The sequence below is a fragment of the Cucurbita moschata genome, unplaced genomic scaffold (genome assembly GCF_002738365.1).
Source record: "Cucurbita moschata cultivar Rifu unplaced genomic scaffold, Cmos_1.0 Cmo_Scf00011, whole genome shotgun sequence".
Lineage (NCBI taxonomy): Eukaryota > Viridiplantae > Streptophyta > Magnoliopsida > Cucurbitales > Cucurbitaceae > Cucurbita > Cucurbita moschata.
In genome coordinates this window covers 2,308,748-2,324,471 of record NW_019268527.1, presented here as the reverse complement: position 1 = coordinate 2,324,471, position 15,724 = coordinate 2,308,748, and the positions used below count along the sequence as shown (strand labels likewise).

The window sequence follows — 15,724 nt, the reverse complement described above, 5'->3', positions numbered from 1 at the left end:
ATAATCTAAGTGGAACATTGGAAATATCCGAGTGGATATTAATAAATTAATATTAATAATTGGACGATAATTGCCATTTAAAAGTTTTAATTTTATTAAAAATATATTATTGGGGTGTGACTCAATTATTTTTTTGAAATATATATTATGGCCTTAATTAAAGTTGCAAATATTAATAATTTTAATTATTTAAAAATTAATAATATTTTATTCCTATATCTAACCAAATAACAAAAAGGAAGCCTAAGATTTTCTAGAAGACTAGAATTATTAAATTATTACAATAAGTACGAAAAAAAGACCGAGATGACTCATTGGTGGTAGGCGTTGGAAATAAAGATGTCCACAAGGTTTAAATGGACGATATGGAAGATGAAGCTCGGGGACATGTATGGTTAGGTGCGTAGGAAAGCTCAGACCCAATTCGAGGAAACAGTGAAGTTTTATTGGGTTTTTATGTTCAAGTGCAGGTAGTCTTGTCTATTTCCCGAGCCTTTCTTCGAGATAGTGCCTAGATTCTTCATTTGTTTTCAATCTCCATCTAAGCTAAGTTCTTCATTTATCCTACGTTGGTTGGAGGGTGGATTGTGAGATCCCACATCGGTTGGAGAGTTGCTAGCGGTGGACTTGGGCTACTACAAATGATATTAGAACCAGACACCGAGCGGTGTGCTAGCGAAGATGCTGAACCTCAAGGAAGGTGGATTGTGAGATCCCACGTCGGTTGGAGAGGGGAACGAAGCACTATTTATGAGAATGTGGAAACCTCTCTCTAGCGGACGCGTTTTAATACTTTGAAAAAAAGCTCGAAAAGAAAAGTCGAAAGAGAAGAATATATGTCGGGCTTGGGCTGTTATTCTTTTTCTTTGTAATGGGCTTCATGCTATTGAAGAGGGAGGTGGAAAGAAGGGAGACCATCATGGGCTTGAGTTTAGCTCACTATTCCGGTTTAGAATATCATATTCTTATAATACACGAATTTCTACTATTTGTTACCAAACAGGCTATTTCTTCTCGGTTCGGTTTGGATATCCCGGAACTTTATGGTACAAGAACACCCACTCGAGTGGCAAGTCGTGCACAAAAGTACTTCATTTGCTTGAACTCAATGAATAAGGTGAACGAGCATCCTGATATCACCTGATTTTTGCTTTCTGAAACATACCGACACTCAGATCCCCGTTGTTCGCTCATCAATATATGAGGTATAACTTTTTTGGGGAACGACGGTCAACCATCTACATGCGTTAAACTATGCATCTCACTAAGACTTTCTGACTCGACCATCTTGTACTCACATGAAGAAATTTTTGAAAAAGGTGGTTTCCGTCTTCTCGTCTCGAAGATGACGTTTTCTTTTTTCTCTTGAGGTGTATTGTGGAAGTCTACTACGTTTCCAATTACAAATGTCTACAGGACCGAACAAGGACGGGGAAACTTTCCCATGTCCATCCCTACCACCTATTTCAATCCTCATTCCTATAAAAATCTTAGAAATTCCCCGTGAGAATTTTTCCTAATTTTTTAAATATATATATATATATATATATATTCCTTTAAAAACAATTTCTATTTATCAATATAATTTCTATACAAAATTTAAAATATCTTAACGAGTTTTAAAAAATATTCATATATTTACTAAATAAATAATTAATATATATAGGTCTGGGTGGAGTCAGGGAGAGGACGGGAAATATAATCTCCATCTTTGGTCCCATTTAACCAATGAAGAGAGATCTCTCCCCGCTCCCTTCCCTATTTTCCGTTCAACCAAAAAATTTATATCTCACGAGTTAAATGAGCGTTTCTATTTCTAAGTCGGTTCACATAGCACACCGATATAGAGAAAAAGGTTAAAAGAAAGCACGTGATTGGTGATTCATTTGACTCTCTAAATTGACCTTTTCTCTCCTCTCTTTCTAATAAAATATTTTGGGTGACATCACAAAGCTACAAACACGACCAAACTTTCCTTATGATTAAGGAAAAGGGAAAGGAATCCATGATAAGAGCTTAACATTTTATGGCCAATTTGGATAGGCTTTGATAAGGGAAGTTCCACTACGAGAGAACGAAGCATTTCTTAAAAAGGTGTGGAAAACTCTTCCTAGTAGATGCATTTTAGAATTATGAGGTTGATAGCTATAGATAACAGATCAAAGTGGACAATATTTGCTAGCGGTGAGGTTGGACTGTTACAAATGGTATCAAAGCCAGACAACGAACGGTGTGCCAGCGAGTACACTGGGCCCCCAAAGGGGGTGAATTGTGAGATCCCATATCGGTTGGAGATTGGAACGAAGCATTCCTCATAAAAGTGTGAAAACCTCTCCCTAGTAGACACGTTTTAAAATCGTGAGACTGACAACGATACGTAACGGGCCAAAACGGATAAATTTGCTAGCGGTGGTCTTGAGCTGTTACAAATGGTATCAGAGCCAGACACCGGGCGGTGTGCCATCAAGGACATTAAACCCCAAAAGGGGGAGGATTGTAAGATCCAACATCAATTGGAGATGAGAACGAAGCATTCCTCGTAAGGGTGTGAAAACCTCTCCCTAGTAGATGCGGTTTAAAACCGTGAGACTGACAACGATACGTAACAGCCTAAAGCAGACAATATCTACTAGCGATGAATTTGAGCTGTTACAAATGGTATCAGAGCCAAACATCAGACATTGAGTCAACAAGGACGCTGGTCCCCAAAAGGGGGTGGATTGTAAGATTCCAATCAATTTGAGAAGAGAACGAAACATTCCTCAAATGGGTATGAAAACCTCTCCCTAGTAGACGCGTTCTAAAACCATGAAACTGACAGCGATACATAACAGGCCAAAACGGATAATATCTACTAGCGGTGGGTGGCTACAACAACCGAGAAGGGACACCATGTTGGATGCTTTTAAGTTTTCTTTAAAAAATGGAACATAGCTTTGTGAAATAGCCATAGAAAGTTGATGTTTAGTTGGTTTTGTAATCTTTTTCTTGAAAGGTTCCCTTATCTTGAATAGTTGACGATGAGCAAGAGATGAGTCAGCTTCATCCACCACCTCCTCCTCCAAACATCCCTTTAAATTCACGATCAACTCAATTCATTCATTCCACCAACTTCATATTCTCTCTCTAAATCTCTATTTCTCTCTCTATCTTATCCAAAATGAAAACGACAGTTCAAGAACAGCTGGTCGGAATTCAGCTGAAATCATTGGCTGTCCCACGAGCTAGAATCTTGCCTGAACCTTCAAAGCATCTCCACATATCTTCTTCATCAGACGATGGATGTCAAACAATAAAGAAATGTAAGAAGAACAAAGAAGAAGGATTGTGTCATGAGCTAGCTGTTTGTTCTTGATCTAATTTGCTAATTTGGTTGCTTAAATTGGTGCAGATAATGGGAAGGATTGGATGCTGAATAGAGCCAACAAAAATGGAAGAATGACGAATAATATCATTCATGCGCTCCGAGAATATGGTAAGAATTTGAATCAGGGTTTAGAATTACGATCAAAACCCGACACATGTTAATTGATTTGAGGTACTTCCAAGATGATCATACGAATATAAAGATCTCAAAATCGAAGAACGAGATCTTTGATTTGTTTGCCACCCTTTAATGGTATAGTAGTCTCGATAACAAAGCTGCCTTCAGCCTTTCACTTAGTAAGCTCATCTTTGAGCCTCTACAGAATTCCGCTCGTCCCAGTCCTTAGTAGCATTAACAAAGGAGAACAAACCCTAATTTTGATAGATAGAGAGCTTCCCACTCCACCTTTTATAGTCGTGACTATTGTCATGGAAAAAAGAGTTTGTTTTCATGCATAACAAAGGCTATAGTATAAAGACATTTGATCTGCGTCTAAATAAATTAAGGGTAACGACCTGTAATCTCTCTTCGGTAGATACGCTATCCCTGAATAAAATTGATATTTGACGGATTTCATTCTTAAAAAAACTCAATTTATGGGTCGTTTTTAAATCTTAGTTCAAATCTTAGACATGAATCGTAAACCGATATCTGAGTTTGGATCAATTTTTCGATTTCTGATCGTTTAACCTAAGAATTTGGTTCAGTTTTTCGATTTCTGATCGTTTGACCTCACTTTGCAGTGAAATTTGGAGCCAAAATCTCAGAAACTTTAAAGGGAAAGTTGAGTCTAGGAGCTCGAATTTTGAGAGTTGGTGGACTCATAAAAATTTACAAGAAGCTATTTTCAGTGAACGAAGGAGAGAAGCTTTTGAAGGCTTCACAATGCTATTTGTCAACAACAACTGGGCCTTTGGCTGGCCTTCTCTTCATCTCCACTCATAAGATTGCTTTTTATAGTGACAAACCCCTCAAAGTTCCTTCTTCAAATGGAGATCATCTTAGAATTCACTACAAAGTAAGTTTCTTCCTTATTTATCTTGCCGATCTATCTTGACTCACGATCGGTGAGAATCTCATATTAGTTAGAGAGGAGAACGAAACAACCTTTAGAAGGGTGTGGAAACCTTTCCCTAGCAGACGTGTTGTAAAGTCCTGATGGGAAGCCCAAAGAGGACAATATCTGCTAGCGGTGGACTTGGGCCGTTACAAATGGTATCGGGTCAGACACCGAACTATGTGCCAGCGAGGAGTCTACTCCTTAAAAGGGTAGACACAAGGCGGTGTGCCAGTAAGGACGCTGGCCCTGAAGAGGAGTGGATTGTGAGAATCCCACACATGAGGTGGTGTGCTAGTAAGGATGTTGGGCCTCGAAAGGGGGTGGATTGGGAGAATCCCACATTGGTTGGGGAAGAGAACGAAACACCCTTTTATAAGGGTGTAGAAACCTTTCCCTAGCAGACGCGTTTTAAAGCCTTGATGGAAAACCTAAAGAGGACAATATCTGCTAGCGGTGGGCTTGGGTCGTTACACGATCAAAGCACACCGAAATGAATAACCGAACTAGAATGAAACACTACACTTTCTACACTAACCGAACCAGAATGAATCACCGAACTGTTTCTAGAAATGCTCAACAATTAATAACTTCTCAATGCATGTCTACCAAATCCCATGATTACAACGTGATGCTTAATGTTCGAGTTTGAACAAGTCGAGCTGATTGACTCACATTCTCGTGTATCGGTCTCTTCTTTAGCTAATGATTCCAAAACCCCATGTATTATTCAGGTTACCATTCCACTAGGGCAAATAAGAAGACATTTTGAGAGCAAGAATGTGAAGAATCCATCAGAAAAGTACATAGAGATAGTGACAATGGATGATTTTGAGTTTTGGTTCATGGGGTTCTTCAATTATCACAAGACTTTCAAGTGTCTTGAAGAAGCACTTTCTCAAGCTTACAAACATTGAATAACAAGAGATATCAACAAAAGTTGAAATTTTTGTACAAATTCAAAGTTCAATGAGAAATTTTGTATTTTGTTCTTATTTTTTTTATTCTTAATATCATAGACTCTTATAAATGAATGGAAGTTAAAGTAAATTGTTGTATTCATGATTGAACCAAGTTCGATGATGACAAGAACGATGAGATGCTCGAATACCGAATCTGTTAAACCAAACAAATTGAAAAACTGTGAGATCCCACATCGGTTGAAGAGGAGAACAAAACATTTTTTATAAGGGTGTGGAAATTTTTTACTAACAGACGCGTTTTAAAAATCATGAGGCTGATGACGATATGTAACGAGTCAAAGTGGACAATATCTATTAGTGGTGGGCTTGGATTGTTATAAATGATATTAGAGTCAGTCACTGAACGGTGCGAGGCACTGTTCCAAGTAGGGCTAGACCCTCTCCCGATACGTTATGTGTTGAACACAACTCTCTGTGGGAAACACTCGCACACTTTATTAAGACCAATCGAAAAGAGATTTACAAGACACCCTGTAGAAACTAAGTTTCCTAAATTTATTCATAAAATCCTAAATCATTTTTTAACGTGAATAAAGTCAGTCGATGGTTAGGCTTAGCCCTATTGGACTAGTGATGATATTTTAACATAATGGGTTGAAGCGAACAATATCTACTAATGGTGGGTTTGAGCTGTTACAAAAACTCTTGATTTTGAAGCTAACACTACGTAAACTAAATGAATCCATCAACTCGATTCCATCGATGTCGTTAGTTTTTTTTTTGTTTTTCATTTACACCCCTCGTATTTCGCATGTATCTTACTAATGGGTTTAAAAAACCCTCGTGAATTGACTAGGGTTACAGGAGTGGTTCTGGTTGTATTGACCTCGTAAATTGATTATTGGCCGACAGTCAAAATTGTAATAAATGTACCAAAAGCTTTCATGTACTCGAGTCGTCTTTTCTTGCATCGAACGACCTACTCGTCAATCATATCTCAAACGTCACTTCTACGAAAACAAGTTCCCTTTCCAATTTAAGTATAAAAGGTTTAAAGTAATGGGAGCTGACGTGGGTTCCACGTGGAAATCCAATAAGCATAAACTTCATCCAAATAAGCCTTCTGATTTGAGTTTCTTTGCTTATGCCTTAAGGCAGCTGCAAGCTTTGTATGCATTTTATGAATGCCTTCTATTGGATTATGACCCACCCTAAAGTTTAGGGTTTAATTTAGGATAAGTATGAGACTTTAGTTTAAAAAATTATATTTACATATTAATGCGTGCGTATGATATTATATAGCGATCTCGTAAGTCTTTAATCGAAAGGGTAATTATCTTAAACAGAGTTACGGGAAGATCGTGTTTAAAACATAACTTAAACGGTCTATAGTATATAGATAAAGTTGAATATTTTACTTTGAAAACACTGTTAATATGGTTCACAGTATATCTGTTACAAATGATTTGATTCAAACCATTAATCCGGTGCAATCCAAAAATCTATTAGGTCAGAGAAGTTGGAAGCGTTCTTCTACCATGTTGCTAACTAAGCATTAGAATCTATGTAACAAATACCACACTGGTGTGCAAGTTTTTTTCTTATTTTGTAAATTGTAATAGCAGATATTGTCCGGTTTAGCCTGTTACGTATCGTTGTCAGTCTCACGGTTTTAATACGCGTCTACTAGGGAAGAGTTTCCATCCTTTTATAAAAAATGTTTCGTTCTTCTCTCCAACCAATGTGGAATCTCAGTATCCACACTCCTGGAGGCCAGCGTTCTCACTGGCACACTGCTCAGTGTTTGGCCTTGACACCATTTGTAACAGCTTGAGGTCATTGCTAGCAGACATTGTCCGTTTTAGCCCGTTACGTATCACCATTAGCCTCACAATTTTAATACTCGTCTGCTAGGGAGAGGTTTCCACACTCTTATAAATGGTGTTTTGTTCTCCTCCTCTACCAATGTGGGACATCACAATCTACCCCCCTTCGGGGCCCAGCGTCCTCGCTAGCACTCGTTCCTTTCTCCAATCGATGTGGGGCCCCCTCAGAATCCACCCTCCTTTGGGCCCCAGCATCCTTACGGGCACACCGCCTCGTGTCTATCCCCCTTCGAGGAACAGCGAGAAGACTGGCACATCGTCTAGTGTCTGGCTTTGATACCATTTGTAACGACCCAGATCCACTGCTAGCAGATATTGTCCTCTTCGGGCTTCCCCTCAAGGCTTTAAAACGCATACGCTAGGGGAAGGTTTTCACACCCTTATAAAGGGTGTTTTGTTCTCTTCCCTAACTAATGTGGGACATCACAAAATCTCTCTGTCCCCGTTTTCTACAACCTTATTCTCAAAACAAGGCAAAATGCTTGAGCATACATTACCCAGCCGTAGGCAACACAAATACAAATCGACTTAACTCACTTAGTATTAGGAAAATAGTGTTTTATTCTCCTCCCCAACCAATGTGGGACATCACAAAATCTCTCTGTCCCCGTTTTCTAAAACCTTATTCTCAAAACAGGGCCAAATGTTTGAGCATACATTACCCAGCCGTAGGCAACACAAATACAAATCAACTTAACTCACTTAGTATTAGGAAGTGAGTACCGCACAATCACAAAATCCACTACGACAACTTTTGTAGGTCAACCTGAACATAACTCAACTCGTTAAACTTTTTATAATCATACAAACGAACATATTCCCCTGGAACAAATTGCTTGACAGTTCCATTGGAACGATGCCGTGCAGTTAAACTATCACCGAGCGTCACCAAAACCGTGAAACGGAAGCTATGGTTGGGAGCAAAGCTAGTTCAGATTGGTAGAAGTGAGAAGATCTTTAAGAAGATGTTCAAACTCAGACAAGATGACAAGTTGCTGAGCTCTTCACACTGTTATTTGTCAACAACAGCAGGTCCAATAGCAGGCCTCCTCTTTGTCTCCACCCATGTGGTCGCCTTCTGCAGTGACAGACCAATCATATTCTCTTCTCCACATGAAGAACAGAGCAGAATGAATTACAAAGTATGTATTGACTTTCTGTCACCCTGTCTGTCGGTTTGTTTTTGTGGGTTCTAACATGTTTCCTGCAATGTTTATAGGTTATGATCCCAATGAAGAAGATGAAGAGAGTTAACCAAAGTGAAAATGTAAACAATCCATCAAAAAAGTACATTCAAGTGGTGACTGTTGATGGGTTCGAGTTCTGGTTTATGGGGTTTTTGAGTTATAAGATGGCTTTTAAGTTCCTCGAAAACGGGCTTTCTAAGGATTGAAATAAAGGTCTCGAATGGTACGGACGTCTTTTCTTTTCGACGTATGAAAGATCTTTAATGTAAGAACTCAAGTCCACAGCTAATAGATATTGTCATGTTTGGGCTTTCCCTTTCGAGTTTCCCCTCAAGGTTTTAAAACGCGTCTACTAGAAAGGATGTTTTGTTTTCCTCCCTGACGGATGTGGGATCTTAGAGTCTACCCCCTTTCAGGGTCGAGAGTCCTCGCTTGCACTCGTTCCGCTCTCTAATTGATGTGGGATCTCACAATTCACCCTTCTTTGGAGCCCAGCGTCGTTGTTGGCACTCGTTTCTCTCTCCAATAGATGCGGGGTCTCACAATTTACCCTCATTCAGGGCCCAGCGTCCTCGCTCGTACACTGTTTAATGTTTGGCTTTGATATCATTTGTAACAAACCACTGTCTGATTTGAGCTTTCCCTTTTGGGTTCCCCTCAAGGTTTTAAAATGCGACTGCTAGGGAGAGGTTTCCACACCCTTATAAAGAATGTTTCGTTCCTCCCCAATGGAAAATCCATCCCCCTTCAGAGCCCCGCATTCTCGCTGGCACCTTTTCCCTCCCAAATCGATGTGGGATCTCACAATTCATCCCTGTTCGGGACTCCTAGTGTCACAATCTCCTTTCAAGCATGACTGTGACACCTAGCGTTCTTGCTGGCACACTGAATGGGGTGAACACCGGGTGGAGTGCCAGCGAGAATGTTGACCCAAAAAAGAGGGTGGATTGTGAGATCCTACATCGATTAGAGAGAGGAATGAGTGTCAACGAGGACGCTAGGCCTCCAAGGGAGGTGGATTGTGAAGTCTCCGCTCGGTTGGAGAGAGGAACAAAACATTTTTTATAAGGGCATGAAAATCTCTCTAGCAAACACGTTTTAAAAACCTTGAGGGAAAACCGAATGGGAAAGCCCAAAAAGGATAATATCTACTAACGGGCTCAGAGTTACTTAGAACATAATTTGCTAAAACACCCTGAATTTGAATCATCAGATAGAGCAACATACCTCTGTTGGAAAAACAACGATGGATCTCACCGATGTACGTATAGGAACAAGTAAGCGGAGGTGAATCGAATATAATCATACTCCTTCATCGTCAAACTCAACACTTATGTAGTCATCGGTTCCTACAGGATGACGACACGTAGCTAACTCATCTAACTCGATATGAACATGACTCGAGTCAATAACGACCCGACATGGAGTCAAGTTCTGATCAAACGACCAGACAAAGCACTTATCATATAAACCTTCTTTTGGTGCTAAGTTTAATGAACATGATCTTGGAACTGACACTCTACTATTGCTATAACTTAATCCCTCTACGTCTTTCGCCATCAAAACTAGACGATGTCTACAGCCTAAAAGCTCGGAGACGTATTTCATATCACCTGTCGAAAGGGTGTAGCGAACCCGAGTAGACAACACTTGTCCTTGCTCCTTTGAATTGGTTGAATCCGTAAATTCTTGGTTCTTATCCATCACGGATTTTATGATATAAGCGCCTACCCCGTACTCGGCTGTGTCGCCTGCTGCTTTATATCCAAACCTATAACTTTCACCTGCCACCAAAGGCTACATTTTACAGCAAGTCCAAGAGAGGATATTTTACCGATATGTCGAAATTCATTTACCTGCCACAACTCCACGAACACCGAGCTCGTTCGAGAGTTTCACGACAAATTCTCGTGGAGTTAGATGACGAACACTTGAAAATTGAATCTGATATTCTGATGGAGCCATGTTTCTGCAGAATGGTGCCCACGAGGAAAGAACTCGAGTCCTGTCGCATTGAGCGACTACGGGAGCCCTGTTCGAGTTAACTAACAGATAAATAATTAACTCCAAGCATATAATTCTTGGTGATTGTTAAGAACAGATGCAACAGGTAGAGAAACAGCACGAGACTTGGACGTTGAGCAAGAAAGAATAAGAGGTATGGCATACGGAACTGGTATATGAAATGAAAGGCTGGAACCAGAGCTAGAGATGAGCACTAGCCAATGGTTGATTATGTTTTGCCTCTTCGATGGAGAAAGACGGTCAAACAATTCTAGGTAACAAAAACAATTAAAATGTAATAGCTCGAGTCCACCGCTAGTAGATATTGTCTGTTTTAACCCATTACGCATCGCCATCAGTCTCACGGTTTTAAAACATGTTTAGTAATGAGAGGTTTCCACACCCTTATAAGGAATGCTCCGTTCCCCTCTCCAACCGATGTAGGATCTCACAATCCACCCCCCTTGGGGGCCCAGCCCTCGCTAGCACATCGCCCGGTGTCTAGCTCTGATACCATTTGTAATAGCCCAAGTCCACCACTAGTAGATATTGTTCGCTTTGGCCCATTACGTATGACCGTCAGCCTCACAGTTTTTAAACGCGTCTACTAGGGAGAAGTTTCCACACCCTCGTAAGGAATGCTTCGTTCCCCTCTCCAACCGATGTGGGATCTCACAATCCACCCTCCTTGAGAACCCAGCGTCCTCACTAGCACACCGCCTGGTGTCTAGTTCTAATACCATTTGCAATAGCCCAAGCCCACCGCTAGCAAATATTGTCCGCTTTGGCCTGTTACGTATCGCCGCCAGCCTCACGGTTTTAAAATGCGTCTACTTGGGAAAGATTTTCACGCCCTTATAAGGAATGCTTCGTTCCTCTCTCCAACCGATGTGGAACCTCACAATCCACCCCCTTGGGAGCCCAGCGTCCTAGCTCTGATACCATTTATAACAGCCCAAGCCCACTGCTAGCAGATATTATCCGCTTTGGCCCGTTACGTATCGCCATCAGCCTCACGGTTTCAAAACACGTCACTAGGGAGAGGTTTCCACACCCTTACAAGGAATGTTTTGTTCCTCTCTCCAACCGACGTGGGATCTCACATAAAATGAGCCAACCTTCCACGAAAAAACATGGGATAGTTTCATGAAGTCGACCCACGAAACACATCGGAAACTTATAACACAACGAAAACGGCATAAAATTCATGGTCGGACGTACTTGTCGTGCTGTTTATGATGAAACAAACAATAAGTTACATAAAGAAAAGGCATTATGCGTACCTAGGTTCCCAGCCAAGTACTTGAGCAATTCCAACAAATGACAATAGAAATGGAGATCCAAGCTTTGATGCTTGAATTGCAAGCTCTCGATGACCAACATGGAGAGCATCAAATTTTCCTAACGCTACTATTCCCCCTATGAATGATAACAAATCATTACAAAAATGATCAAATACTAACAAAACTAAAACATAATTGGATAAAATGATGTTTTTCTTTCGTTTGTTTCGGGAAAAGAGCATTTCTCGGACAATGAGATCTTATCTATGTATGTTTTTAGTGGATTTTGATCTGTCGGGACTGACGGGGCCCCCTATGAATCCGTAAATCTCAAGAGCATGCCACAACAAAAGGATGGTCTCCTAAGCCCGAAGAGAAGGAAGAGATCTTCGTGAAGTGGGTTTTTATGATCTATTTGAGTCGATCATTTCCAGATCTAATTCGAGTTGGGGAATGTCCACGTCTCGTCGAAGGCTCATTTTGGGTGGGGAATGGGCATTTTTTTTTCTATCAGTATTGGTGGTTGGATTTCTTATCACAAGACTTGTGATGTATATTGTTCGGTCGAAGAGATCGAAGTGAAGTCATTATTCAACCATGCTTTCTTTCATCACGTTGGAAAAAGAAAAAGGGGCGTGATTTCCATTTAAGTAATACTTTTCAGGCAGTTGTTCTGTTTGTATGACTATTCGGCGAAATCACGTTTAGGCTTGCCCGACCTGAATCGACCCAAAATGTACTATAAGAAGATGCGATCAGTCGTCAACTCCTTCCACTTAGATTTTGTATAATCATGTCTAGGTCTACCAGACCTGAGTCGCCTCAAAATGTACTATAGGAGGATGCGACTAATTGTCAATTCTTCCTACACGAGTTATATGATATTTAAACTATAGTGTTTCTTTCTTTTCTTATAACCCTATAACGACTTTCAAACTTTCTTTCAACCTTCCTATCAAACTCTCTTTCAAAAATCTCTCTACCCCCGTTTTCTAAAACCTTCCTCTCAAAACGAGGCCAGAGGCTTGAACATACGTTGCCTGTTCGACAAAATCATGTATAGGCCTGCCAGACCTGATTCGCTTCAAAATGTACTATAGGGAGATGCAACTAATTGTCAACTCTTCCTACACGAGTGATATGATATTTAAGCTACAGTGTTTCTTTCTTTTCTTATAGTCATATAACGACTCTCAAACTTTCTTTCAACCTTCCTTTCAAACTCTCTTTCGACCCGCATTTTCTAAAACCTTCCTCTCAAAACAGGGCCAGAGGCTTAAGCATACATTGTTCGACCGTAGGCAACACAGATCCAAATTGGCTTGACTCACTCTGGAGCAGGTGCAGCACAACCGTAAAAGTCAGCTACTAAGAAAAGTGCGAGTGTGACACTTGGCTCCCAAAATAAAACCCAAATTCATGTATTGTATATAGATTAAGACAACTTTGAACCAGCATTACAAGAACACAACCATATATAGACAACCCAAAAGGACTAAAAACTTCCCTCACATAAAACACGCAGAAAAAACTCAGACAAAGATACGAATTAACATTCTTCCTTAAAATTAACGAGGAGCAAACAAACCTGTCACAGAGACTACCCGACCACCTCCTCGATAACTGGGAAACAAAGAAACAACAGGTAATTTTAGAAAGCAACACAGACAACAATCAAAGAACAAAATTGAAAGTTACCCAAAACAATCGGAAAGAATGGGGGGTTCGCCGGCGGCGAAGGAGGGGACAATGGAGCAAAAGAAAGAGTACCCACGTCGTTGGGAGCGGTGAGAAATTGAAGGGGAAGAAGTGGGCTTCCGAGGCCATATCGGAGGAAAGGGGACGACGGCGGAAGAGGAGGAGGAGGGAAGGCCTGAGTTTAACCGGAAGCCGAAGTGGCAGTCGCACTCCCGAAGGTGGTGGGAAACGCGAGCGCCGGCGGCCAACATCGTCGGCCGGTTTGTACGGAATGGGGGCGGCAACCGGAAAGTAGGGGAGGAATTAGAGGCACAGAGTTTGTCTGTTGCCTTCTCAACGCTGTAATTTTAACGCATTTATCTCTTTTTTAATACGGTTTTTCATTTTTTTTCCCTTTTTTTTTTCTTTTTTTTTTCAACGAAATTAGAGAAATTATTTAGAGAAAAAAAAAATTAACATTCTTAATATATATATATATTTTTTTTTTGTAATTTAGGGAAATTATTCCCGAACATTGTAATTTGTTTAAAAAATTCGGTATTATTTTTTAACTTTTCAAAAAAAATTAGAAAATATTAGATAGAAATTTTTACTCTAAATTTTTAAAATACAGTAAATAATTGAGTATAATTTTCATAATTATATAATAAAAACTTTATTTTGAAAATTATAATTTCAGTCAATTATTTACTTTATTTTGAGTGAATCAACAAAAATAAATAAATTTTGAGTGAATGGTTAAATTAGGTAAGTTATCCATAGTTACCTTAAAAGCCTCTTATCCCAAAAAGGGGTCCAATTATTGGCCTGTAAAAAAAATTTAAATCAAAATATTATTATTTTAATAATTATAAAAAAAATATATAAAGCTTACTCCAAAAAAAAAACATCCTTGTACAATAACTTTGTTCGTACTATAAATTTTGATTTATAAATAGTGTAGTCAGTTCACACATGATGAATAGGTAAATTTGGTATAAGTGATAATGAGTGAGAGTAGTATATGGTGCACAAATTCAATCTCGTGATAGATAATATACTCATAGACTCGTAATAATATGACCAAGACGCACGTTACGATCAAGTAAAGTTATAATTGGTATATTATAACAGCCCACTTCTAACATAATATTGTCCTATTTGGGCTTTTCCTTTCAAGTTTTCTCTCAAAGTTTTTAAAATGCATCTAAGGGAGAGGTTTAAGTTGTAACAGTCTGAAATCTGTATGTTAGGGAGAGGTTTAAGTTGTAACAGTTTGAAATGTGTTGGTTAGGGAGAGGTTTAAGTTGTAACAGCCTAAAATGCGTATGCTAGGGAGAGGTTTAAGTTGTAACAACGTCGGTTAGGGAGAGGTTTAAGTTGTAACAGCCTAAAATGCGTCTGCTAGGGAAAGGTTTAAGTTGTAACAGCCTAAAATGCGTCTATAGGGAGAGGTTTAAGTTGTAACAGTCTGAAATACGTCTCTAGGGAGAGGTTTAAGTTGTGTTTAAGTTGTAACAGTCTGAAATGTGTTTGTTAGGGAGAGGTTTAAGTTGTGTTTAAGTTGTAACAGTCTGAAATGTGTTTGTTAGGGGGAGGTTAAGTTGTAATAGTCTGAAATGTGTTTGCTAGGGAGAGGTTTAAGTTGTAACAGCCTAAAATGCATATGCTAGAGAGAGGTTTCAATTGTAACAACCTGAAATGCATTTGCTAACGGATAAGCTAGGGAGTACGTCTGCTAACAGATAACTAGTATATTGTAACGGCCTAAAATGGAAAGCCCATATATTGGACTTAAGTTGTTATATATTTGCTGCAAAAATTCAATCTCGCGATAGGTAATATATTTCATAGACTCATAATAACATGACCAAGGCGCACATCACAATTAAATAAAACTAACATAACTAATAATAAATGAGAGTATTACAAGTACAAAAATTAAATCTCGTGATAGATACTAGACTCATAGACTCGTAATAACATGGCCAGGACACACGTCACGATTAAGTAAAGCGACATAACTAATAATAAGCAAGAGTAGTATATGGTACAAAAATTCAATCTCGCAATAGATAATATATTCAAAAACTCATAATAATATGATCAGGACGCACGTCACAATTAAGTAAAGCTGCATAACTAGAAATAAACAATAGTATATGGTACAAAAATTGAATCCCGTAATAGATAATATATTCATAGACTCGTAATAACACTTTATATATATATATATAGATATTTAATAGAGAGATTGATAAGTAGGGAAAAAGATACACATATTAGAGAGTGGACTTCACAGGTAATAAATCACTTGAAGCCCCCTCAAAAATTTTGTAA

The 15,724-nt window shown here is 39.2% G+C and overlaps 3 protein-coding genes across 5 annotated transcripts; 2 read left to right on the top strand and 1 right to left on the bottom strand.

Annotated features, from left to right (window-relative positions):
- Positions 1-3,101: 3,101 nt before the first annotated feature.
- On the top strand, positions 3,102-5,418 carry LOC111449774 (putative GEM-like protein 8). The gene is made up of 4 exons (XM_023089812.1): positions 3,102-3,302; positions 3,392-3,475; positions 4,111-4,385; positions 5,159-5,418. The coding sequence occupies exons 1-4, from the start codon at positions 3,161-3,163 to the stop codon at positions 5,339-5,341; spliced, it is 684 nt and encodes a 227-aa protein (XP_022945580.1). The 5' UTR covers positions 3,102-3,160; the 3' UTR covers positions 5,342-5,418.
- A 2,618-nt stretch (positions 5,419-8,036) lies between these two features.
- Positions 8,037-8,689, top strand: LOC111449573 (putative GEM-like protein 8; the record flags this gene model as incomplete). The annotated part of the gene is made up of 2 exons (XM_023089510.1): positions 8,037-8,375; positions 8,453-8,689. Coding segments are annotated over 2 exons (513 nt in total), but the record flags the coding sequence as incomplete, so codon positions are not given.
- Positions 8,690-9,710: 1,021 nt separating this feature from the next.
- LOC111449571 (FAD synthetase 2, chloroplastic-like) lies at positions 9,711-13,727 on the bottom strand. 3 transcript variants are annotated; one of them, XM_023089507.1, is made up of 5 exons: positions 13,406-13,727; positions 13,296-13,330; positions 11,708-11,843; positions 10,277-10,452; positions 9,711-10,204 (listed from the first exon to the last, which is right to left on the bottom strand). In XM_023089507.1, the coding sequence occupies exons 1-5, from the start codon at positions 13,654-13,656 to the stop codon at positions 9,723-9,725; spliced, it is 1,080 nt and encodes a 359-aa protein (XP_022945275.1). In that variant the 5' UTR covers positions 13,657-13,727; the 3' UTR covers positions 9,711-9,722. The 3 variants fall into 3 exon arrangements, with proteins under 3 accessions (XP_022945275.1, XP_022945277.1, XP_022945276.1); XM_023089509.1 differs by having other exon boundaries at positions 13,482-13,675; XM_023089508.1 differs by lacking the exon at positions 11,708-11,843 and having other exon boundaries at positions 10,277-10,465.
- Between the last annotated feature and the right edge of the window lie 1,997 nt (positions 13,728-15,724).

Bases quoted from the DNA above. Each gene is read 5' to 3' on its own strand.
- LOC111449774 (XM_023089812.1), top strand. From the start codon at position 3,161: ATGAAAACGACAGTTCAAGAACAGCTGGTCGGAATTCAGCTGAAATCA. The intron at 3,303-3,391 runs GTAAGAAGAACA...AAATTGGTGCAG, and splicing joins ATGTCAAACAATAAAGAAAT to ATAATGGGAAGGATTGGATG. The intron at 4,386-5,158 runs GTAAGTTTCTTC...TGTATTATTCAG, and splicing joins ATCTTAGAATTCACTACAAA to GTTACCATTCCACTAGGGCA.
- LOC111449571 (XM_023089507.1), bottom strand. From the start codon at position 13,656: ATGTTGGCCGCCGGCGCTCGCGTTTCCCACCACCTTCGGGAGTGCGAC. The intron at 11,844-13,295 runs GTTTGTTTGCTC...TATCATTCATAG, and splicing joins TCGGGTAGTCTCTGTGACAG to GGGGAATAGTAGCGTTAGGA. The intron at 10,453-11,707 runs GTACGCATAATG...TAACTCGAACAG, and splicing joins GTACTTGGCTGGGAACCTAG to GGCTCCCGTAGTCGCTCAAT.